The sequence below is a fragment of the Orbicella faveolata genome, unplaced genomic scaffold (assembly GCF_042242905.1).
Source record: "Orbicella faveolata isolate gen_17 unplaced genomic scaffold, um_ofav_v1 contig_35, whole genome shotgun sequence".
Taxonomy (NCBI): Eukaryota; Metazoa; Cnidaria; class Anthozoa; order Scleractinia; family Merulinidae; genus Orbicella; species Orbicella faveolata.
In genome coordinates, this window is record NW_028301564.1 from 30,257,396 (window position 1) to 30,283,040 (window position 25,645).

General features: G+C 39.8%; 3 protein-coding genes across 4 annotated transcripts in view; all 3 read right to left on the reverse strand.

Moving 5' to 3' along the window:
• Positions 1-5,176: 5,176 nt before the first annotated feature.
• LOC110050454 (neuropeptide Y receptor type 2-like) lies at positions 5,177-8,602 on the reverse strand. The gene has a single exon (XM_020756378.2). The coding sequence runs from the start codon at positions 6,771-6,773 to the stop codon at positions 5,763-5,765; it is 1,011 nt and encodes a 336-aa protein (XP_020612037.1). The 5' UTR covers positions 6,774-8,602; the 3' UTR covers positions 5,177-5,762.
• A 3,137-nt stretch (positions 8,603-11,739) lies between these two features.
• LOC110050474 (alpha-mannosidase 2C1-like) overlaps positions 11,740-25,645 on the reverse strand; it is a 30,029-nt gene continuing 16,123 nt past the window's right edge. For both annotated transcript variants that reach the window (XM_089272800.1, XM_089272799.1), the window contains exons 25-34: positions 25,534-25,638; positions 25,055-25,127; positions 23,941-24,027; positions 23,028-23,171; positions 22,357-22,466; positions 21,714-21,793; positions 21,438-21,521; positions 20,920-20,984; positions 19,539-19,642; positions 11,740-12,120 (exon numbers count right to left, since the gene is read on the reverse strand). In XM_089272800.1, the coding sequence (XP_089128926.1) occupies positions 12,006-12,120; positions 19,539-19,642; positions 20,920-20,984; positions 21,438-21,521; positions 21,714-21,793; positions 22,357-22,466; positions 23,028-23,171; positions 23,941-24,027; positions 25,055-25,127; positions 25,534-25,638 (967 nt within the window). In that variant the 3' untranslated portion in view covers positions 11,740-12,005. The remainder of the gene's footprint in view (positions 12,121-19,538; positions 19,643-20,919; positions 20,985-21,437; positions 21,522-21,713; positions 21,794-22,356; positions 22,467-23,027; positions 23,172-23,940; positions 24,028-25,054; positions 25,128-25,533; positions 25,639-25,645) is intronic.
• Positions 13,644-19,534, reverse strand: LOC110050453 (neuropeptide FF receptor 2-like). Its single transcript, XM_020756377.2, has one exon. It carries the CDS (start codon positions 17,709-17,711, stop codon positions 16,596-16,598), a length of 1,116 nt encoding a protein of 371 aa, XP_020612036.1. The 5' UTR covers positions 17,712-19,534; the 3' UTR covers positions 13,644-16,595.

Sequence of the window (25,645 nt, forward strand, 5' to 3'; positions counted from 1 at the left end):
CGCGTATGTTTTTGCGCTTGTTCTGACTTAAGAATATAGCAAGAAAACTCTCTACTCTGGTATCGAGTTAATTTGTGAGTTTCTCAGACAATGGTTAATCATAACCAAAACCTGTTTTGACGGTTTCTTATTGTTTTTGCGTGTTTGGTGAGTTTACAAAAGTTTTTGAAAGGAAAGTCTGACGCGTACAATTAGCTCATTTGCATAGTGCAGCTCGTGCACTTTAGAGTCCGAGTCGGTGTTTTCAATTGTCAACAAATCTTGACAAAGATTTCTTTCGTTATCTTTTGTGCTGAGATGCTGCAACAAATTTCACGAACGCAAAAAAGGCTACTAACATCATGTGTGTTTCTTCAACATAAGCATAGTGAAGTTTTACACTGCTAAAATGGAAATAGACAAGGAGTTTTGATAACTCAATCAACAAAATCGAAATCGTTATTCGAAGTTGATTAAAGAAAGCGTCATCGTAACTTTGCTGATTATTTCTGCTTTATTCGCATATTTTCAGCTTAGCTTTTAATATGTTCTCAAACATTTATCAATCTTAAACATATTTAAAAACTATAGAGTTATTGTTTGAGTTCGATGTACGCTATCACACGAAAGTGCGGTGGTAGTATAATTTGTCATGTTTACTGACTGTACAAAACACGCATCGGCGGGCGCTCTCATTCATCGACAACAGAGAATTTACTGGATTTTTACACGAATAAAACTGAGCAGTATCTGCGGACGTAAAGTTATTGGGCCTTGATGAAACATCAAGCGTTGCTTACAATTCAGGCGAAACTCAAACTAGCAATTATTTTGTTTTACTTTTCGGTCGCGATAGACTGGCAAATTCCTCGCAAGCGTGTGGTAAGAGGAGCTAGGAAACTATGAAGTCCTGAAGCTCTGCTATATCTAAATATATCCAGCTAGTTTTTTGCTGTGCAATGGAAAAGCTGTTAATCTTCAACATAGGTGAAATTTAAAGTGGAGTAATGTACAGCTGATGTAAAAGAAGCATCCGTCGGAACACAATTTGGTCAACGAAATATTTAACAAATAAAGAAGCCTCGACTGTGCTCTGTTCTGTTGTAAAGCACGCAGGAAGCGGTAGAGCACGAAAGAAGTGTAGGGGAAAACACGAGACGTAGTCGAGTGTTTTTCCCTACTTCTTGAGTGCTCTACCGCTTCCTAAGTGCTTTACAACAGAACAGAGCACAGTCGAGGCTTCTTTATTTGTTTTATGATAAAGAATCCGATAATATCCCCACGAATTTGGCTGAATTTTCAAACCAAACTTTATTTTCCAAACGAGGAAAAGTGGCGTCAGCCGTGAACTGTTCTCTGATAAAGCACGCTAAAATAAGCCAATCACAGTCCTTGTTAGAATTGTTCAAATAATTTGATTGGCTAACAAAGTGACAGCTGTCAGTCACAAACTGGCCTTCAGCTAAGCTTTCAGTTTCGAGTAGTTTGAGCGGCTTTCGAGAGAAGAACGATGCCTTCGAAGTTCGCTTTTAAGTTAAATTTTAAATACGGATCTAAAGGCAGGTGAAGGTTTATAGTCCAGAGGAATCCGGCCGTATTGTGGCCCATGAAAACGTGCACTTTTCCAGTGGAAATTACGAAACGTGGAGCTCAAAGCCCGCGGATGAAAATGCAAAATGCCGAGTTGAATTTGAACGGAGCTGCAGTTATTTACGGCTTGTAGCCGCATGCAGCAAGATTGCCCGAACTAGCGTAAAAGTTAGAAAGACTAAACGGCCCCCACTGGTTCTACTCCGAGCACAGAAGAGAATATCAGGGCAAGCTTTGCACTGACTACTCGTCGGTTCACTTCGCTGAGATGACCGGAGAACGAGCATTACTACACTACATGTAAGTGTTGTTTGAGCAATTGAGCATTTTTACAAAAATAAAGCTTCTCATCGTAAACAGAGACAGTTCAGTTGTTGTTTTCTGTCGTTGTTTTACTTCTTATGTATAATTTCTGCCTTCGTAACAAATATAATGTCTTTTATCGAAGCACTTTTTAGGTTCAGAATTTGTTTATTTCGCTACGTGTTTTGTCGGCGGGAATCTAGCAAAACTTCTTATTTTAGTACAGTTTTAACACTACTGTTGCTAACAATGGTCTCTGTGAGCCATATTTACTACAGACAAATAGCTCGTTTCCATTGCGTTTGTCTGAATCACGGGGGATGTTTAATTTGGGTCAAATTTGTCAAAATTCCGAAGCAAAAATTTGAAAGCTAACTTACCGTCATCAACCCGTGCTCTGTTCTCTGATAAAGCACGCTCTTTCAGCCAATCAGAGCGCGCGTTATATGGAAACTTTATTATAAATAAGCTTAAAGCGGAACATACCTAAATTCGACACTGTCTTACTTCACTCAAAGTGGAGCAGCTTACGACGAAAATACTTAAGAAAAATTCCAACAGACGTAAACACGTTGAGTTGTGGGCCAAAAACATGAAAGATTTCGGGAATTTCGGACGCCATTTCCTCCGCGCGACATCCACAAAAATCCTCGCAGCATGTACGCGCGTGTGCCGAAGGCGATGGGGCAATTTGTTCTAAAAATAGAACTATTGTCCCATATCATGGGGACAACCTCAGTACTAGAAATGGCGCGCGCTTACGGTCTCCTTCCCCGATTATGGCTCCTGTTAGTATGTGTGGCTGGGATTGTGGGAGTATCGTGTATTATGTATTATTTCGTTCTCACTTCAAATAGCTTCAAATGCATACAACCCGCCATCTTCCAAAACAAAGTCCAGAACAGTCCGGGTACGAGGAGGTCCTAGTAGAGTTAACGGCCCTTTTGGCTTTCGTGAGATAACCTTGGATCAACCTTTGTAGAGGGCCCTAAAGGGGAATAACGGGAATAACAAATTTGGACGGAGTTCTGGCCATACATTATTGCTTTTATTCTCAGGCGGCGCGAAACAACAGCCGCAAAATTCGTCGGTGTTTGCAACAAAAGTTCACTAAATGTTACTGATCATATTCTTCCAGCAACAACTGGCGACAAACTAACACTTAGGCAAGTAGGCACTTCTGCGTGCCTGTGCCGGTTCGAAGCAAACTCTTCGTCGGACGATGCGTACAAATGGCCGGTACTTACAATTGGCCACTAGCCTTCCACATTCTTCCCTTCTTGGGAAACCGCCGGAAGCCTTGGGGAAGATACACGATACCACCGCTGTAATAGATTGAATGCCCAGAATACAATGAATACAATAATCCCTGACAAGTGAAACACAGTGATCGGAAATAACATCTTTCAACAATTCACCAATGATCAAAACTCGGGTCGGACCTGACAAATATTGCAAACATCGCTCATGGTCAACCCATTATGTTTGGAATGTTTTGGTCCAGAAGTCAACAATGAAGGGCGTTGCTTCAACATAAGTAAATAAAGTAAAAGAAAAGTAATATGTCCCATAAATAGTAGCAAAAGGCCTTCGTTGCAAATGTCAGATGCATGGGCTTAACTAGTCAGTTATAAACAAGTCAAATTAATAGAAAGAAATATGTTATAGGAGTCTTGGAGTGCGGAATTTACTTGAGCTCGTTGGGGGTCAAATGAAACAACAGGATTAACAAAATGTACAGAATGTAAAGTGCTGAAATGTTTTCAGCCGGTTTTTCCCCGATTTCCTCAGTGACTTTGTATTATTGGCTGAGAGCAGGCGAATTTTCCTAAATTTTTAAAATTGGCCTTGCAGCGCGCACGTTTCCAATTTTTTTCCACACTTTTCAATTGTGGTATTTGCAAAATTCCGTTTAATTTCACTCGCCGGCCTGAAGGCTTATGTAATTAGAGTGACTAAGAGCCTCTTCATATGAGCCCGGTCAACCGGGCTGGCTTGGTTTCCGAGATCTCGCCTCGCCACTCTTTCCTTCGTAAGAATGTCGATGGGTTCATATGAGAAGCAGGGCTGGCTCGGTTACCGAGATCTCGGTTTTTGCGACCGATATCTCGGTAACCGGGATGAAAATTTTCTCATATGAACACTCCAGCCCGGGTAACCGGGACGAAAATTTTTAGACAAAATAGCTTCGCTTTCGCAACATAGCGGCCAAAATGGCATAATTTTTGTCTTGTATGTATTTATACTTTAGGAGTATGCGAATTAGCTATATTAGTAAAGTTACAAGAGTTCACAAAGCTACGATAGCCGCGAACGATACAAGTCTATGTTCCACCATTTTGGTTGTGTTTCTTGGAGAAACACCAGAGAGAGTAATGACTTAAACATTCCACGTTGCCGACTGGCTACCGGACAAAGATCATTTGCATATCGCGGAGCAAAAATCTGGAATGAGCTGAGTGATGATTTGAAAAGTTTACCTTCTGTGAAAGCTTTTAAGGGACACTTGATCAAACATATTTTAAATGTTAATAATGTAAATTCTTAATATTCAATTTTAAATTTTGTAAATTTTTCAATCTTTAATACTGTAATTAATTTTAGACTCCTTTCCCATTTTGTTTATTCATTTTAATTGACGTATTTTTATCTTTTTTATTCCTTTTGTAACTGAAAAGCCCAAGATGGTACCTTTGAAGAAATCTTATAAAGTCCTCGAGATCGAGACTGATTTAAACTGGGTCTCTCGAATTATTAAACGGAATTTTATAATTGGATCATTTTTCTTTTGACGACCAACAGCTGAAATAGTTGTCGTTTTTCCGGCCGCAAAAAAAGAAAGAAAAAAACAAAAAGAGAACAGTCAAACATTAAAAAAAAAAAAAAAAAAAAAAAAAAACGTTTTACGGGCTGAAATCACGAGAGCAGGAAAATCATCTTTGTTCTGGTGAATGAAAAGGGTAAAAAGTCTGTATGTTTTCGGTCTGTTTGCTGGAAAACAGGATTTTAATTTTAAGCCTCTTCATATTAATTTAGGATAACAGCATGAACACGACCCACACAGACATTTTGTTTGCGGATTGCATTTCAAACATTTTGACTCGCGTTTCGATTAATCGCGGAAACAATATTCTCCGGTGTTTTATAATACCTTCCCACGACTATTCATAGAACGGTAATTAATTTATTTTTTGGGGTACTAGAATTCCTTCAATTTGACATAGCGCGTTTCCATATATTCCGATAATCAGCTTAAAATATTACAAGGTGTGAATAGTGATGCTCCACATGATGAAAAGAAAACTTTCACTGGTGAAAGAAATGTAATTTAATCAGTCCTACATCTGAAATGTCATTCGCATCAGAAATTACAATCATACATTCTAACCTTTTTTTTTCACACACCAAACTATATTACTAATTAACGCTAATGACTGTTCGTTTCTCTTTTACATCACATACACCATACATTATTTACCACAACATCACGACAATTGAAGAATTCGAAAGTCAAAGGAAATTAAACCCGAAAGAAAATATATCCGGCCATTTAGGCGCTTCTCATTTTTCATAACGTCAATGTGTAAGGCAAGAAGTACCTTAATTATGTCTTTCTACTAAAAATGTCGGAATTAAATTAATCCTAGACACATAAATTTGTCGTTTTTTCATTAAGGGTGACGTGCTAGCGTAAAAGGTTGTCGAAATCTATTTGTTAGGAGGAAAAGTTGTTTTTTCAGCTGAGTTTTCAGCTCAAACATGAACGAGTACATAACCGACAGTTCGCCCTTAAATGTTAAACGTACAATCACAGGCTAAAAACTCGAAAAGAACTCATTATCTGTGAGAGGTCAATAACCTTTTTTAACAAAATGTTCGCTTAAACATTGTCAATGGCAGAAAATTTGGAGAAAGTTCCAGCGGCGAAAGTCTCTGCTTGTGGCGAACAAAATTATGGGATTCATGACGTGTTTCAGATAAAATAAAATCAATGTCACCAGGAAAGCATACATGTAACTGTTCATGTCCAAATCGCCATGGGCAAATTCGTCGACTATCATCATAACTCCGCGAGGAATATAGCACACTTGAAAAGCAAAAACCAAGATTGTAAGAGTCTTTATAAGTCTCTTGCGCTTTCGATATTGTATCGCGCGAGACAACTTTCTGTTTAGAGGTAGCGCGCATAGTGGCGTTAACCTAGTCTTCAGTGTTTTTAGAATCTTGAAATAAGCCATAGTTTGAATGAAGAGAGGGATAGCGATGAACAAAATCACTAGATACACTTGGTAAATCGGACGATAAAGTTCGAACGGCCACTGAGGCTGACACAAGTCCATACCGTCGTCTGGCTGCACCTTCAATATGGGAGCGAGCGGCAACGAAGAAGTAATGTAGCATGCGGGCCATATCGCGAAAATTATTAGCTTGGTATTCCGCAGCGACAAACGTCTTTTCAAGGGCCGCACGATGGCTCGAAACCTCTCCAGAGCAATCGTTGTGTGCGTGACAACCGATACAGTAACGAATAACTCCTGCATGGGAAAGAGAACCTCGCATAAGAAGTTCCCAAAGGGCCAGCCGACAAACACTTCTATGATCCGCAATGGCGCTACCAAGGACGCCACGGCCAGGTCGCTAACCGCTATGTTCACAATCAGAAGATTACATGGCGTCCGCATCTCTGGCCAACGGTATACTGTGAAGACTATGATGGAGTTGAGCAAAACTCCGAAAAAGATCACTGCTGAAAAAAGGATCGTAAGAGTGATCTTGTAAGCTTGCTCGTAAGATTCGAGATCTCCAGCAGGTTCCATTGGTGATGTCTTCGCGAACGTTGGGTCTGTTGCCGGCGAGGTCGAAAGATTTTGGGCGACGGTTGAAGATGACCACTCTGCCATCGTGTTGCACCAACTGAGTTTATCGTCTGAATCCCTTTAAATCCATTAAATCCGTAAGTGAATGACGGTCAGTAGGCACAATTAACGCGTTTTGGTGATGGTACACTTTCACAAAGCAAACTTGATAGGCTCTTTGCTTGTGATGAGCCGCACAGCAGTAAGCTATTCAGTTATTGTCAGTTGACTGTCCTTATCGATATGAGTTCTGATGACTTGTTTTCTTTTTATATGACCCAATTATAACACAGTCCGTGCGTGTCACGGGTGCACCGGGGGATGACCCTTGGGATTTTTGGAGGGCGACTGCAAGGTCTGCCGAGTGGTTCCTTTAATCTAACGTGCATTGGTCAGGTAGTATTTGATGTTTTACTAAATCAAGTAACTTTACCTTTTGTCTTGCATGGTATAAGTATATCCCAACAACAACATATAGGTCTTGTAGGTCGTAATTTCAAACCTCGACTCTGTTTCAAACCTGAAGCAGCTCAGAACCCACTCAACTTAGGAGAAGTCTTCTCCCCACCCCACTTCGACACCCGCTCACTCCCCCGACAAGGGTAACTACACATGGACATATGGGAGCCTATGATTCAAGTTGATAACGTCTTCATCTTCGTCAAATGCATGATTTGGGTTTTATTTGGATTCGACCTTAACATACATTATGCTAGACTCAAACATTTACGTAACAGAGCACATGTAATTGATATTGACTTATGACTGTAATGAAAATGTTATCCCGCAAAAAAAAAAAAAAAGTTGTTATGACATGTTTATTTAATACCCTAGAATTTCACAGTACGTTGCGACAGTTATCGATAAGTGTTGCATGTGTTCTCCTTCAAAGTCTTAATAAATAGAAACTTTGACAAAACACGTACATGTAGACGGCAGATTTTCACGGCAACACCTGGAAAACATTATGAGAAAATGAAATAATTCTTAGTACGTCAGTTGCTGCCTTCCTGATAGGAGACAGACAAAAAAATCCGCGCAGACAGGAGGAGACTCATTAGCACTGTTGGGGGCGATGAGGGCTTTTGATACAACCGCAGTTATCTAAGGTCAAGTGCCTGCCAGTTTTTAAAAAAAACAGGAGTACTAATGTTGAAAAACAGGGCTGCTTGAATAAATGACAAGGGTCGATGCAAAGCACTGCATGAATAAAATAGAATGTCCGTAGATCTGGGAATGAAACATTTATTTCTTGTTAGTGTTGTTTTCTCGACATGATGTAGCGCATTTTGCACACCAATTGTACGCTCAGAAATTGCTCTCCCTCCAAGCTAGTGAGTTGCATCTTCAGTTACCCATTCATGTATTTAGATGTCGCTTGATACCAGCTGTGGCGCTGACCCAAGCTGAATACTTTTTATCTCACCATAACGTCTTGGAGTATAAAAGGAAAGAGAGACCAGAGGAAATGGACCTCGTAATGGATGTGATTGTCTTATCTTCGCAATCTACCCGCGACTAGTTACCGTGCTAATTAAGCAAACTAAGTTTGTTGTTTTTATTTTCTTGAACCCTCGTGCCATTCCAAGTTAGCTTTGAGAAGATGAAGGCACATGTTGCCATTTCAGTCTTAATATCCCAATTCAACAATTCATTACTACTTTGCAGTAGTTAGTTCCATCGAAATCTTAGAAGCATTTTGATGGTCGGTAACGTTTGAAGCTATTGTTCCTTAATAACGATATAAATATCCAAATAAAATACCAATGCAATAATCACATAACTCAGTAGACACCAGCAGTGTTGGGGATGCTAGCCCACAGGGCAGAACTATCGAGAATGAAGATCTGGACGCGTACTTGAGCTAAAATGAATCGAAATGATGGCAATTGAGCGGTAGGGTCAGTGAAATGAATAACCTCATTGAGTGGTCTACGTCCATTCTTCGGGTACAACGTCTTGCAAGAGGCTGATATACCCCTAAATAAGGAAATTGGCGCCGCCATTTAAGTTTTTTTGGGCCTATCTGTGTTTAATTACGAAATGAAGCCCTTATTTAATCAGTTTTATCAGGTGATTCTAAGAGCTCGACCAAATGACCAACATAAAGGATTTCCGTGCAAATTTGATCACTTTGCAGACCCGACATAAATTCAAAATATTTTGACCATTTTATCGATAGGCGACCATCCGCTCCAAACCCTCATTTTAGTTCCCTCAGTGTTTTTCGCTTAAACAAAAACAGATTACATGAAGCTGCTGAAATAACACGATCAAGCACCTTTTCAAACGTTAACATTACCGAACAGCTTCACAGCCTTAGTACAGTGAGCAGAAGTACTTAAAACGATTACTCTCAGTGTTTTGAAATACTACACACCATATTCATTTACATTCTTTTCAATGAAGTACTTTCAGTTCACTATGAACCTTGTGTATTTAATTTCATTTTGTGACATATTCCTGTCAGACATTGTCAGTCTGAAAATATCCGGCTACTTTTAATAATTATTAACGTTTGCCGCGAAAATATCGTTGTCTTCGCTTTCAGGCGGTCATATTAACTTATATTTCACGCTAATTCCAAAGCTTAATTGAATATTTTACATTTAGAAACATTTACCAATATAACTTTTAAGCCCTTAAGCGACATAGCACAAAAACACATTTCAGCTCTACGATTGTCACAAGTTTTTGACCAGGAGCCCCGCCTTGCATTGACCAAAGCTCGCGTACTAATGTCACGAAGCAGTCGAATTATAACGGTTTCAATGGGAAAAACTTATTGATAAGACTAATAATTCATCAAGTTTAAACAACGGATATCATGACCGTTACATGTTTTGGACAACTGATCTTAATTAGCAAAGATTCTCACTATTTTATTTCTCCGTTTTCTGCTTAGTTTTAATCTCGATTGAGAAAATCTATCAAACATTCAAGACAGTGTTTGAAAACATTTCCAAATACCTCGAAGTTCGTCAAAAATACTCTGCTACGCGTCGTATTTTCAACTCCCCTCTCGGTGTTTGTTTTGTTTTTAATTTGACAGTTTGAATGTGCTCAGATACTATCTTTCGTGTTTGATATGCTACCTATAAAATGAACGCGGAGTAGTGAATAAAAATAAACCTACCTCGCTACAGGTCGCTTCATTTCTTTGCTTCTTTTGAGGTTTCTAGACCGACTTATGGCCATGCAGTGGAACAAAAAATACCTTACATGGCCTTAAATTGGCCTCGAAATCTCACAAGAAACAAAGAATCATACACCTTGAGCGATGAAGGTTTACTTTTATTCACTTTGTTCATATTTTTAGGCCTAAGAAAAGAACCGTTATCCCCAAACAAATCCTTATATTTTGACTGTTGCGTAACACCAGCACTATTATAAGGACGCTTTGACCACGTGTGAGGTCAAGATGGCTGGATATTGGCCAAAAAAAAAAAAAGAACGAGGCCAATATCAAGCCATCTTGACCGAACAAGCTTGGTCGATAAAGGATTTATTATATGGTTTTCGGATAAATTTTTCTTGCGGGACACGGGGGGTAGTCCCGAGCGAGCAAGACAGCTTCATCTTGCCCGCTCGGGTAGCCAATCACAGCGCAGGATTTGATTCCTCTTACCCGCTAATTCACGTTAGGGAGTTAAAAGAATGAGTACATTGACGCCAGGGACGACGCCTAGCAAATTTTACTTTCGAATTGAAATACCGGGTCCACAAGGAAATACGAAAAATTAGCTCGTGGTTCATGTTCTCCAATATACGCAGAACTTGGTCATTCGGTGTTGTTGTTTTGCAGTGGACTTACAACGATTTATAATGCACGAGCATAGCCATTGTTCTGCTAATAAAGCGGTTTTCAATTGAGCGTCGAACGTAATAAAAAACAACAAGTGTCGAGCCTATCTAGCCGAGGGTAAAGACCCTTTACTAATTGAGGATACCTGAAAAAAGAAATAACAATAACAATAACAATCACAATCACAATCACAATCACAATCACAATCACAATCACAATCACAATCACAATAACAATAACAATAACAATAACAGTAACAATAACAGTAATAATACAGCTACCTAAATGTCAATTAAAACTAGAAATTCAGCTATTACAATCATATTAAATAAATTATTTGTTAAAATAAAGCTAAAAGATTAATTACTTACGATAACACTTAGCTATTTACATAATTGATAAAGACAGGCTTAAAAGTCAAGTGTTCCATAGGACACAGTTCTCACATTCGTGTTCATCTTGGACGAGAGGTTGATTTGACTGATCGGTTTTGGTTTTACTACGGTTTGAGATTGGCCTAGTAGTCTAATTGGTAAGTAATTGGTTTGGTTTTGGTTTTACAACACTCAATTGAAAGCCGCTCTAAAACCTTGGGTGACGTTCTGGTTGTCGTTGCCTTCGTGGTTTGCTTAAGCTTCCTATTGTCTAATTAGTTTCTGAGCGATACGTTACTCAGTGTTTGCGCCAGAGCGCGCAATTGCGAGAATCCCGCGTTACAATCAGAGATGGCCCCCAGAAAAACGAAAAAAGGGCCAATTTGGCCCTTTCCTTTTACAAGACTGCAGGCTTAACACAGGCACAATATTTTAAAAGCCATCCCAGGGCTGGAAATTGTGATCGATACGGTTGCCAATGCAACAAGCATTTCATCCTTGGCGACCAAAAATTCTGGTTTAGTCGCCATTGTACGGCATAATGGCGACTGCATTTCTCTGTGTTGATGATCAATAACGGTTATTTTGTCACACATTATGTCCTCCTAGAAAATCATATTGAAAGATCTTTGTTTCTAAAACATTCAACATAAGAAAAGAAGTCAACCCGTCCTTTTGCTTTACTGTATTGATTCTCTCATATCGGAAAACTTCCAAATGGCTGACCGAGTTTGAAATCGCCCTATAATGCATTGCAAACCCGTGATCATTGACTACGCCATGTAGGCCTAAGGATTGTTCTCTTGTAATGCACGGATCCTTCATACTAGTATCTGATTCAAAAGAAACTTTATTGAGTAGAAACCCTTCAAAAAGCACTTACTATTAAATTTTATCATAGATCCTAATAAACTGCTTTATTTTCCTTGATACCCTGATGCATTTTTTCCCTCTGTAGCTCAGTTTATTGGCCCCTTTCCTAAACAATTGGCCCCTAAAAAAGAACTTCAAGGGCCACTTTGGCCCTCAAGTAAAATTTTCTGGCTGAAACACTGCCGTTACACGTATCAAGTTTTCCTGAATTCCTCCGGTAACTTGTTATTCAAAGCAGAGCAACAGTGTCCTTATCTGGAATGGGCGGAAACTGAGTTCCACGTGACCATCAGAACAAGTGACTACTTCATCGTCATCTGGGATCTCCAGAAGATTACACCTGCGAAGAAAGAGTTTCTTACAATGCAAACGCGTTCCCGAAGCCTTTGTTCCTACTGGTCAGCGACAGGGTGTGGACCACTCTATGACTTTTACACCACGTCCTTAACCCTTGCATCCCTGCCGATGACCAATAGTACCGACGATTCAGCCAACAGGATAACTTTAACCATATTCGTATTCTCGGTATTGGACTGGAACTAGCTTGCAATGGAGGCTCATGCAGGGGAATATCATTAAGAAAGAGATTAACGTCATTTACATTTGAAAAGACTCCCCCACATTAGCCTCAGTTGCAAGCTAGTTCCAGTCCAATACCGTGAATACGAATATGAACTATTACACAGCGATCAAAAGTTTTCTGTGTGAGTGTTTCTCAACATATCACCATTCAATTTGTAATATGAGCCACCCAGCATGATTAGTTTTATAAAGATATTCCAATTTTACACATTACGGTCGATCAAACAACAAAAAGGTGAAAAAGGTGAATAAACGTGTGTTGTTGTTACAATTCAGTGCAGAAGTGACGGGTCCTAACCAACTTCGGAAGCACTATAAAGAATTCATCATGACTTGCAAGAATTGGACTTGCAAGAATGAGCGCGATGAGATGGTTTAGGCCAACAATACACGTTTTAAATCTGTACTCTTAAAACCGAAAAAAATTCCTATCCCCCACCATTAACAACTTTCGTCCATATCTCGTTCCCCTTCGTTGCTTATGGTGCTGGCTTGAAAAAACGAAGGCTCTCGAGAGTTTCGCGGCAGACTGGATTTTGGCTGACTCTACAAACAATGAAAATGCGCGAAAGTGAAGCACCAGCGACTTTTTTGGGTCGCGCGTCAGCTACGCGTGCGCAATTCAACCGGAAGTGTCATACTTTCGGGCTTCCAATCAGAACTGTCAACAGAATCCAACAGAACTTTCTAGGCTCGCTCGCTTCCCAACCGCTGGTCAAGGAGAATGAAGACTGTAGGTAAAAGGGCGATTGTTTGTCGAAAATTTTCACCTTCCTCGACATTCAAGCCAACACCTTTCCAACCTACACAAATCCACTAAAAGTAAACTGACAAAACCATAAAAGAACGTAAAAAAAGAAAAAGCGAGGAACGCAAAAAAAAAAAAGAAAAAAAAAACACAAATAAAGAAAGAGCTTCCGCATTTTTTTCTAATTCAAAATCTTCGCTTCTGCGCATGTTCGAGCCCCTATATTTAAATACTTTCTCGAAATGGCAGGGGATGTTATTGCGGACGTTCAAAGCAGATTTCGCGAGAGGTCAGCGACACATGGCCAGAAATAGGTATCTCTTACATTCAAGGCTTCTTTTTTGAACACAGATGGTCTTCAGTAAACAAAAATCAATCCTTCATAATGCGGATTTAAAGTATACTTTATTACCAAACAGATGGATGCAATACATGAAAAACTTTTTATTTATTCGTACTACCAGTCAGGGAGAAAAATCTGAAAAAGGTGATTTGCATAATGATCAGTTTGTTTGTTTGTGTTTGTTAATTAATTTTATTTTATTTTTTTTTATTGTGACTTTATGTATTATTTATTGCAATGCCCGCCTCGACTGGCCTACGCTATACGCGGGTAGTGTAAATTGTAATTTGATTTTATTGTAATTTTTTATTTCATTGCCTCAACTCCGAAACCACATGAATTCACTAGTTGAACAGGATATACAACTAGTGTACAAACCAGTGTACAAACACTTGTACAAATGTGGCAACATGATGAATAATGAATAAGGTCGAAATGTGTAAATGGAGTCGATTTGTCAATTGCAAAATTGCCTCTTTTTGCAAGTCGGTGAAATTATTGACGTATTTTTCAAACCGCCAAAAACAGAGTAATGTCAGTCGTGAAACGACCTGAAAATCGCAAATCAACAAAAAATATCGCGCTTTGAATAAGACTCTGCAGCTAAATAAAACTTAACTTCGCGATAGCGTTCTGTGAGAAATCGATGCATTTTTTCCATTTGTAGAATACAAATACAAAATGTTTCGTGCTTGAAGCAATAAATGTTTCTTACAGCGAAAAATACTATACGTAAAAACAGAAAGACTTGAATTTAAAGTAAACCATACCCTTTACTTCGATCATTCTTTCTGAACGCTCTTTGCGGTCTTTTAATAAGATTAAACTCTTTTTCCTAGCGTGGGTTTGGATCAGTGAGTTACAATGACAAGAAACGGATCCAGAATTTGACTGGCAGTTGTCAGTTATTATGATTAATACCGTCGAACCCGTATATAACGGCCCTGTATTAAGCGGCCACCCTCTATTGAGCAGTCAGTTTTCAAAGTCCCGATTTTTCGCTCATACAAACGCTGTATTTGTTGCCTGTATTAGGTGGCCACCTCTGCTAAACGGCCGCGGCCACCCTGTAGCAGTCCAATGTTTGCCCTTCTTTGATATTTTTGCCTGTATTAAGCGGCCACCCTGAACGTAACACTCTTTCAAGCGATCAATACTTTAAACAAGGTTAAGTGCCAACTTGGACCTCATTGGTATAATATGCGTAACACAGTGTAAAAGTACTGTGCAATAAACTGTCCTCTACTCCTCTACGGCCGGTATATGCCGTGTTTTGACGAGAGAGGTTTACTACGGTTACTGCTTACCGAGGTTTCGTAACTAAACTGTACTTATTAGAGAAGCTGTTTACACGAAACGAATTAACTAAAGTGGGCCGCATACAACGGACGGTTTGACGTTTTTTCGGAAAGCAAGTGCTGCAATGTTGCTCAGAAACTATTGGAAAATTATAAAATTGGACTTTACTCCAATGCCTAGCGCAGGTCGTTCATTGTCAATTTGCTTGTGGTGATGTCGAGCCAAACTCTCCTTAAATGTAAAGCTTTGTACATGAATAGTGGGAAAAAAAATTGATATCTCGCTGATCTTCTTCCCGCAAAAAACCTGAAACGGCATCTGCCACGGAGCCCGGGCTATGTATAGTAAATGTTTACCGGTATTTCTTCTCATTCGGGGCCGCTTTAAATTCTAACATTTGGTTTTCCTCTCCATAGACCTCGATTACGATTTTTTTTCCTCTCTATTTGTGGTAGGCGGGTCTTCGTCTAGTTGCGACTGCCTGTATACTGCTACTAAGCTATTGAGCTTCTAACAGAAAGGAAACGCTTACGGCTTTTGACGATGAACGGGAAACAGCAGTCCGGGATTTCTTTGCCTAAACATGAGTTTATTTAACTTTTCTGCCCGTTGATTGAAACCTACTTACATTAGGGGGAATCTTTGTCTATTTTTCTCTTCTTTACGCGCTTCACGCGTGAGCACTTGCTGCGAAGATATCGCGACAACGTCTGTTTTTCCGCGGTTACCGTCGGTTACTGAGCTAAACCATGCCTGATGAAGCGTTCAACTGTCGACAAACCTAGGTTGGCGTACTTTTGATTTTGCCGCCACTTACCGAGGTTTGCTACTGTGTTTACACGATTAAAAATTTCACTTCAGTAAAGTTAAAACAAAACCAAGGTAAACATCTCTCGTGAAAACACGGGGATACAGTACTGCATTCCTATGACTTACAGTTCACAACAAAATATCTTATTCCTTCATTACATAGTTGTTGCATGCCGAAGTCTTTTTAAAATTGACATTAGACCACGCCCAGTGAGTATTTTCAGTGATCCTGTATTAAGCGGCCAGTTCCTCAAGTCCCGAGGGTGGCCGTTATATACAGGTTCGACCGTATACGCGAACAACACCTTGTGCTCTTTGAACATTGTGCTTTTTAGCGCCGCCCACCAAAACGGACCATTATGCTCCCAATTATGCCCGACTTCAGTTATTATCCTCGTAATGATACCGCCAAAAATTTCGCCACCCTCCTATGCCGTGAAGGATAAACACCATTTTAAGATAGGCCCTAGGAGCCTGGCATAGGAAACTGCCTGCGGATGTATTGGGAACTGACAAGTCAAATGTGTTTCTCCTGTCGGGCTTAACTACGCATTAAAGATTTTCTTCACGGAAGTTCAAATGGAAAATGTAAGCTCATAAACTGTTGTTGTTAGGCATTAGTTGTCGAACTATTTTTAATCATAATTATTTTCAGACGTTTCAGCTTTTTTCATTCAGACTTGCACAGTTAATTTACATATTGCGAAATACTTGACGTGTTATTGAAAATGTCATTAAAATCTGTTGGTTTCTTGGGTAATTCATTTTAGCCTTATATATTGCTAATGAACGATAATTAAATGACTTTTTTTCGGAAATTTCCTCTATCCTTTCGCTTATGCAGTATCATTTGCGATCCTCGCTTCGCCAAAAGGTGAAAAATAAAATATTTTCTCAAAAAGTCATTGTATTCCCTTATTCATGTACTCCTCGACTTCCAATCCGTATTGCATTTATCTACAGACTAAATTCGGAGAAATTCAGTGAGGGACTAGAGCACTTTCTTGAACAAACTTGATCGAAAAACAGTGTTCTAAACTGTAGTCGCTTCGTGTCGTGATTCTTGAAGAGTAATCTGTTGTTGGCTGTAAAGACTCTGCTCTGGTTTGCGACATTCAGTCACACTGGCCACAAACGCTTTTCGAAAATCGCCGCTCATAGAGAACAAAATCACTGGGTTAACAATATGCTTGCAATAGTACAAGACTAACGAAATCAAATCCGCGTAGGCAACAACTTGACTCTTAATAACATCAACAGGTTGAAACTCCAAGGTTATCATTAAAACGCCGCGAGGTATATAACACACTTGAAACACGACTAGACTCGTTATTAACATGCGTATAAGCCGTTTTCTTCTTGTTTCTTGCATTTCCCGCTCGTTCTTGCCTCTTGAAACGATGCGCGCCGATTGGCCGAAGTCTGTTTTCTTGCTTACAACGGTGACGATTTTAATGTAGCACCATGTCTGAATGACCAACGGGACAACTATAAACACAACAACGAGATACACAATGTAACAATGACGGAAGAGCAACGACGGCCAGTGAATAGAACAGTATTTCCATCCCATGATTTCGGTTAATTTCAGCAAAAACGACTGCGGAATACCGCTAGCGCAGTAACAGCCGAGCCATAAACTAACCATGATGATTTTGGTTTTGTGCAAGGACATCTTCGGCTTAAACGGTCTGACGATAGCTCTGTATCTCTCCAGGCCAATGGTGGTATGAGTCAGAACTGACACGCAAACGAAGACATCTTGTATAGGCCATAAAAAATGGCACATGAAGTCGCCGAACGGCCAGGACGCAAAGATTTCAAGGATACGCAATGGGGCCGCTATTACACCGACGCCAATGTCTGAGAACGCAATATTCATGATGAAGTAGTTACACGGCGTTTTCATGCTTTTTCGGCGAAGGATAGTAAAGATGACCAAGCTGTTACCGGCCAAGCTTGCGACAAGTATTGCGCCAAACAGAACGGTGGTAACCAGAATGTAGGTCTCACCGAATGGGTGTCCGTTTCCCCGCAGCTCCGAGAAACAAGTCTGATTTGAAATATTGCCAGAGCTCGAAGAATTTAGAAACGATGTACCCGATTCACAAGTCCCAGAAAAGGTTCTTTCGCTCGCTGTTTCATTCATGTCCTAAATGTCGGTCTGCTGTCAAAAGAAGCCGACGAACTTCTAGGCCACACTGTTATGTACCGTGAAAACAACAGGCCCAATCAAGCACGTTCATAAGCGAATAATTATTGACACACGAAAATCGCAAATTGTTGTATAGGCGCTCTAAAGAGACCGTGCAAAGGCGTAACATCGGAAACGAACTTGAGGAAATATATTATTTAACGGCTTGCAGAAGTCCTCCTTAAAAAAAACAAATTAAAAATTATGTTTGGGACACGGTTTGGCAAGACTTGTAATTAAAAGCATTGTGCGAAAACTGTGGGGAATACAGGTGCTTACAAACGCATTCATTTGCCACTTCTTGTCTTTCAAAAAAACCAAGGTTACGGAAATATAAAAATAACAAAAAAAAACAGCAAGATACCCGCAATTAGAGGAAAACAAACCCTTAATGTGCGTTTTCAGTTTTTGAAATGTTATCTCAAAAATTAATAAAGAAATAAGTCAAAAATGAGCGATATCACATAGACATCTTGATCATAGTGTTTTGATATTACCTACCCATGTTTGAATTTTGTGGTTGGAATCCACACGAATTGTCAAAAATATTTCTATAGTGATACACGAAAAGATTCAGTTAAGTTTTGTAAGTTGATATAGCGTGCTATTCTACGACAGGTGACTCTAAGCTTGAGGTAAAATTCAGGAGATTGCATTCGTAAATATTGCAATGCTTGATACACTAAGTAACACGGAGAAAAATTTCTGACTCCTTAATCAAACCACTTTAAGTAATAATTGATTCCCGAAATTCGTGTCGTACGCATGGTAAGCTAAGAAAAGTTCGTTCACGTTAAAAGATATATAAAAGCTGTAACGCTTTGCCAAATTGTAGCCCTATTTAGAGAATAAAGTTATATTTTATGACAATTAGTTACAAATGTCGTTATAGTTTTGCAAAACAGTTTTTTAATTCGATTCGCTTTGTTGTCCTGAACAGAATTAATAAATCATTCGTTTTTACACTCTCTGTGCTTAACGTCCTAGAATTTAAACATAATCTCAATACAAAGTACTTTATGATCGTCATGCGCTAGTGTAATTAGAAATATATATCATTACTGTAATCTGAAGGAAACATACCGAAATTAGCAATCAACACATTTTCTTGCCGGCATAAATGTGGCTCCTCTTAATTGATTATTGTAATAAAGCCGTTCATTCTACCTTTTAACAGGTCGTAACACGACCAGGTTATCTAATTAAATATAAATAAACATCCGTGTTTCTACTTTAGAAATAAATCCTTAAAGATTGGCTTACACCGAGGTGGCGTTAGTTCAAACGAGGCCTTCATTTGAGATGTAATGACTATTAATTTGAATTGAATTCAGACACGGAACTTTCTTGTACAGAAAGTGTAGAGAAACAAAAGCCCCTTGTTCGATCGAATTTACATCTAACACGATATGTTTTTCGTTCATAACTTTTCACCAGGTTTAAGGAAGGATGATTTTTTTTATAAGATTTGGAATATCTAGTGCAAACTCACGTGGATGAAATAAAATAAAACATTTAGCTTTACACTGAGAAGATAGCAAGTTGCTGTGTGTAAGAAACTTTTAAAAATAAAGTACGGGTTTTTCATGTATTTCAATCTTTGCTCCTTCTGAACCCTCCTTTTTTTGCCTTAATTGCAGTTTATCACCCCTTTCGAGGTCCCAGAATAATTTTTTCACGGCGAAAAATTACAACAAAGTGTGATTAAGGTTAGTCGGAGACAGCTGGATCGCGAGATAAATCAATGTGGCTATCGCTTTGAATTCTTCGCTTAACACTTACTTTCTTACTCTCTTGATCGGGAGACTTGTCGAGAGCCTGGCACGGGCGTGACCTCCATATGCCTCATAAAGTCGGACCACCGCTGCCGATGGTATGGTCTCCGCCTGTAGGCGCAAGAAACTATTGATTTTCTTTATTCACTTATTAAAAAAAAAAAAATCTGTGAAAAAAATGTCAATTTTTAGTGGTCTCCAGCAAATTAAGACTTATTCAACTGACTTTTATATTCTCTTTGTGTGGTTCGCCTATTGCTTCACAGATCACTTATTACAGGGACCATTTCGCGGCTCAGCGCATGTGCAAGCCATAACATCAACCATTCTAGTCCATTCCCTTTAACTAATCTGAACGCAGATCCTATATGTTGTCTCGAGTCCGCCGAGATCGCAAGCTCAGGGTGTAGGGGTGGGGCTGGGGAATCGCGGGCTCAAAGGAAATAACTCGTAGCAAAAAAATAAACGTCTGCAGATAGACCAATAAAATAACATGGCGCCAGCTTATGATGAATCTTGCGGGGAAATTTTCCTGTGAAAATTTCTTGGTTGGTCGCAAGAACGTGACGATCGAGGTGATATTTCTCATTAGAATTCCGTTTGTATGTTCCGAGTTCAATGCACCAATTAAATCCTTTGTAAATTAACCAGTGAGATGCGATTGTGCGATTGTCCAGAATAAATCCTCCCGGCCGAATAATAAATACCATGATACTAAACTAGACATTTTCTGTGTGAATCTGTTGACATCTTCAATGAGATTCAGGCGTCAGCTATTCTGCGTGAATAAATTGTGGCCTGTGATTGCAAAACTACCACTATGACAACATGTGGCTCATGCAAGAAAAGGAAAATTACTCACAACATACCTTGCACATGCGCCGAACAGTGAAACTATCACTCACAAGTGACGAAGTTTGTTCGAGTTATTTCTCAGACTCATTAATAATTCATCAAGTTTAGTCAATGGAAACCTTAAACATGATGGTGTTTGAATATCCGATATTAATTAGCTTAGATTCTTGCGATCTCCAAAATGGCATCTGCAAAATCTAACCTGCAAATGGTACGAAAATTTCCTGGAAAAATCCAACAATTAATGAATTCAAGGAACGCAAACTATTCAAGTGAAAATTCCAGAAATTCCGGAAATAAAATTAAACGGAGGGCAAATCCCCTGTAAAACATTTTCGAAAATTTGGGCATACCTTGAAAGGTTGTCCTCTTTATCGAAAATTTCGTAAAATGCTCCGAATGCTTCCATTCGCCGCTGGAAATGTCCGGAAAATCAAAGCGTTGACGATTTTCTTTCTTCTCATCAACTGTCTGCTTGATAATGTAATGACCTTTCAAGGAGAAATTATAAGTTGATTACTTTTTGTACGCACCTTTTTAACTGTTTCCAGTATGACCGCTGGGTTATCCACGCTGAAGAAGGACCTTCCTTTAAAACCTGCAAAAACACCAAAAACTAAAACTTAAAGTAGTGTGGACAGAGAAAACCTGATTATATCGTCTTCCCATCTTTGAGAAATTTATTTTATAGCTTATTTCGATTGCGAGCCTTCAAAATTCGGCATTTGGAACCAGGACCATCAAACGCGATGCTATTTTTGTTTTGTCGCGTTTGTTTCTGACTGGTCGGACTCGTCAAAACTTGCTGAGAAACCAGAAGAAATCTGGGGCGAGCCTCTCACCTCGAAGTGCCTTTTGGGACCGTTATGGGGGGAGTAACGATCCAACAAGGGACTGGAGAATGATACTCGCCCCAGATTTCTCCTCGTTTCTATAGAAGTGAATGTTTTTGCGCGGTTCACTTCGATGGCAAGAGACAGCGTGTCGTGCACAAAGCAATAAAAAGAAAAAATAAACAACTTTTATAACAGAGCAGTAAGCTTTCACCTACCTTCATTAACAGAGCCTGGTACAACGCAAATTGGCTGGTTAAAGTTGTAGGCATGTTGAATGACCCCAGCACTTTGGAAAGTACCTTGAAAATGCAACATTATATCAAACCATTAATAAAGCTATTTCCGGCGAGAAAACAGGATGCTCTCGGGGGCTAACCAGAGACGCTGCACAAGTTATATTAATGAATAAGCTATTCACGAGTTTAAAAACAGCAATAACAATCTCAATAACGATAACTAGGAAAATCAGATTTTCACGGAAGGCATCATACCTGAGTGTGGATAAACTGCGTAAGAGAATTCGTGTGATCCCATATCAGCTTCCTCATCCGGGGATTTGGGCGAACGGAGCCTGCCAAATAGACACAGTAACAGTCATTTTTCTGCAAACTTTGCAGTAAATGGTCTCTGTACTCATTAGAAAGCTGACGAGCTGTAGGAAGGAATTAAGGTGTGGCGAGGCAGAGAAAAAGACATTGGCTTTCACGCAGGGAAATAAAAGTGACGTTATTGTGTTCGACGTACTGTAGAGAGGTTTCTTGAGAACGCAAGTGATACCATCCAAAACATTTTTGCTTTCGAAATTAGTGATTGGCGAAAATTTAGCTCTTTGCATGTAATATTAAAAAAGATATTCGCTTTCAAAAACTGCAAAATTTCTCGATGGGAGAAATTCTGACGAGCCCGGACATAGACTTTTTCCCGGCACACGTTTCTAACAACCCTGGCCATACCCAATGTTCAGAGTAGATATTTGTAACTAATTTTCAACATATCAGTGGGCCATCTCTATGGCTTACAAGAAAGTCAGTAGACCATGGAAATAAACGTTGCCGATTTGTAAAAAGATAACTACAGCGTAGTATGGGATGTGATAGGATTACGTGTTGCGCTCGATAGACACAAGTCACTTACAGTGAGATGTACATGACGTTGGCGTGAGTGGAGTAGCCATACTTGCAGTCAGTCATTAATGCTACGCCCCAGTCGTGCTCGGACAAATCAGCCCACTTGTGACCACAAACCTGTTCAGTGCAAATTCATGGAAACCAGCATGAGTGAGCATCGCGTATAAGTCGTCTCGAACTAAAAGAACAACATGGTTTAATTTGACTTGGATTTAAGAAACAGAGATTTTTTGTTGAGTTCGGGACGAATAGAAATGGTGTGGGAACACTAGCTGCAAACGAATCTTTCCACAGCTTTTTCGAGTTCTCCCAAATAAACACGAGATTTTCATTTATTCCACAGGAAAACGAAGAAAACAATTTCGTTTTCTTTTAAGAAATACGGAGAGGAGAAGGAAGACTTTTCACTAGATCAGCTCGATTACAACATTCAAAGACACATGACACGACACAGAACAAACACATGAAAGCAGGACGTTGCACACAGGCACGACACAGACAGACAGACACCCAGCCAGCCAGACAGACAGACACCCAGCCAGCCAGACAGACGGCACCCAGCCAGACAGACAGACACCCAGACAGACACAGACAGACAGACACCCAGCCAGACAGACAGACAGTCACCCAGCCAGCCAGCTAGACAGACACCCAGCCAGACAGACAGACAGAGCCTACCTCATACTTTGCCCAGTCCCAGCTAGTGTTGCAGTGTGTGGGCCGTTGTAAGTGACCAAACTGAATCTCGTATGTTGCGTTCATTGAACGAACATCGAATGGAAATTCTACCTTTAGGAACTTCCGGTTCTCGTGCCAGTCAACCTGTGATAAACAGCGTTTGCTATCAGTAGTTATACCGATGATGTGCAAAGCAGCGAGGAAAAGCAGCGAGACTATGTTTGCGAAACAAAACACTTGCGCGCGAAAACAAATCAAATCAGTTAACCTATAAACTAATTAGAAACCTAATGGTGTACTTTAAAGTTCTACTGAAACGAAATTTTCTATCTTTTTTATTCGCCTTATCTAAAGTTTCAAACGTGCTTATAACCATGGTGAACTTTATTTTGAACTTTTTCAAAACGCTATTAAAATCTATCGATAACGAACCCCACGTTAGCATTACTCAACGCATGTTCACTCTAAAATAATTGGTCACGGGAGTAATAGACTGCAAAACAGTCGTAGTTTTTGCGAACGCGGGCGACGGTCAATATTCGAACGAAAGGTCTGGAGCGAGTGTAAAAACGGCGAGGGAGAATGGGGAGAGACGCTTGCCTCAAACGCCCGAGGCTCGCGCGCTCCACACGCGAGGATCGCGCTTACGGCGCTTCGCGCCTTCCGAAAACGTCCGAAAACAACTGTTCTGCAGTTTACAGAAGTAAAAAAATAACCCTCGCGAAAACGTTACACTTTATTTATCTAAGAATCCATGAAAACAACTTATACAGTCCTGTTTTAAAGTCTTTACTTAGTAGGCCCCCTGTAGGGACAGCCAGCTAGTGGTGTTGACTTGAAAATAAAGTTGCTGATTCATTCTTTTATTCTTTACAGACTTTGATTGGGCAAATATTTACACACAGTAACTTGCCTTCGTGTAAAATTTAACATACGGGGCACCAGCATCCAAAGATACGATTTGGCTAAGAGAACTTTCCTCGCTGATCCTCAAAGAAAACTGCAGAAGAAAAACGTGACAATCGCATGACCACATGAATGCTTCAAAGCCTGGACACATGGTGGAAAGTACACAATGTCAAGAAAGTAAAGACGGTGCCTCCTTTTGTCATGGCGGACACGTCCTGCGCGGCATCACTAACTAGTCCCTCGGAAAACTCGGTTTTTACAAAGAGTGCTTGTGAAAGCCAATTCAACGTTGCCTTAAGATTTACAGAAATTACATTACTTAAAGCACGCGGCCTACGACAAAACCGTAAGACAAAGCTCAGTGATGCGTTCATTATAAGGCAAGACAAGCGTGATGCGCAGAACGTGTGCGCAGTAATTAAAGGAGTCACTTACAAGACAAATTCATGGAATGTGATTCTACTGCATACAACATTGAGTGCAATGACGAGGCACAATTTAAGTCGGAATCCACCAGAACTTCGAGTAACGAGTAGACAAAAACCTAGTACCAAGATTATTTACATCGTATTGCAAACTTCTGTACGACTGTTTTAAATATCCTCTCAAAAAAAAAATCATTTCTAACAACACCAAACGTCGAAAACGAATATTGAACTTCACTTGAAAGTACTGGTGAAATGAAACTGATGGTGAAATTTTGCCTGTGTTTGCACAAGTTCTCTGAACTTTGAAATTCATTTTCTCTCGTTCCCATGGGAAATTGTTTTCGGTGTTATTTCAGGCAATTATTTACCGGTATGTATTTACCTTTGACTGACTGTAAAATACTTAAAATTATTTTGGTACCAGATTTTTGTCCACTAAAACCTTAAATTACTCGATTTTCTATCGGATTTCGTCTTAAGTCGTTCCGATTCTTCTGCCTACTTTGAATTTTCTGTCGTGTGAAAGTTGACGAGGGTGCAGTATAGGACTACTAGCCGTTTCGCCATTTCGCCATTTGGTTAACGACCGCGTGTTGCTACCCTACAAAATACCTACGCGCGTAGCCATTAAGAGAACGGTATTCGTGATAGACCGCTAGTATAGATTTATACTAAAACCGTGATATTTACCTCAACTGAGACTCTTAACGGACCTTCGTGTAAGATCTTGAATTCTCCAGATGAGGTTGGAAGCAACAGTTTTCTGTTTGAATTGGAATAAGAGGTCTGTCATCAGGAGAATAAATCACTTACGTTGAAATATTTTAGAAACCTTCAACGTCCAAATACATTTTATTTTTGTTCTATCTTGTTGGGTTAACTTAATATAGACAGAACGGGTGAAAAGTTAAACACCAGGGCCCTGGTTGTTCGAAGGTTGGATAATGCTTTCCACCGAGTTAATCGCTATCCAGTGTGGATAAGTGTTAACATAACAAGCCACGCTATCCACTGGATAGTGATTTATCGGGTGGATAGCGTTATCCACCTTTTGAACAACCGGGGACAGAATTTCTGTCGCGGGAGTGGGGGCCGGGGGGGGGGGGGGGTTAAGAGAGGGGAGGATGGAAAGGGACACTTAAATAATACGGTCCTTTACTGACACAAACCTTGTTTCCAGGTAATAAGGCATTACATCCCAAGCATCCCAGAACAATGGAATGTCGTCAAACAAGATGAACTGGTTTCCAGAATAACCAGGACTGATCGCTTCCCTGAAAT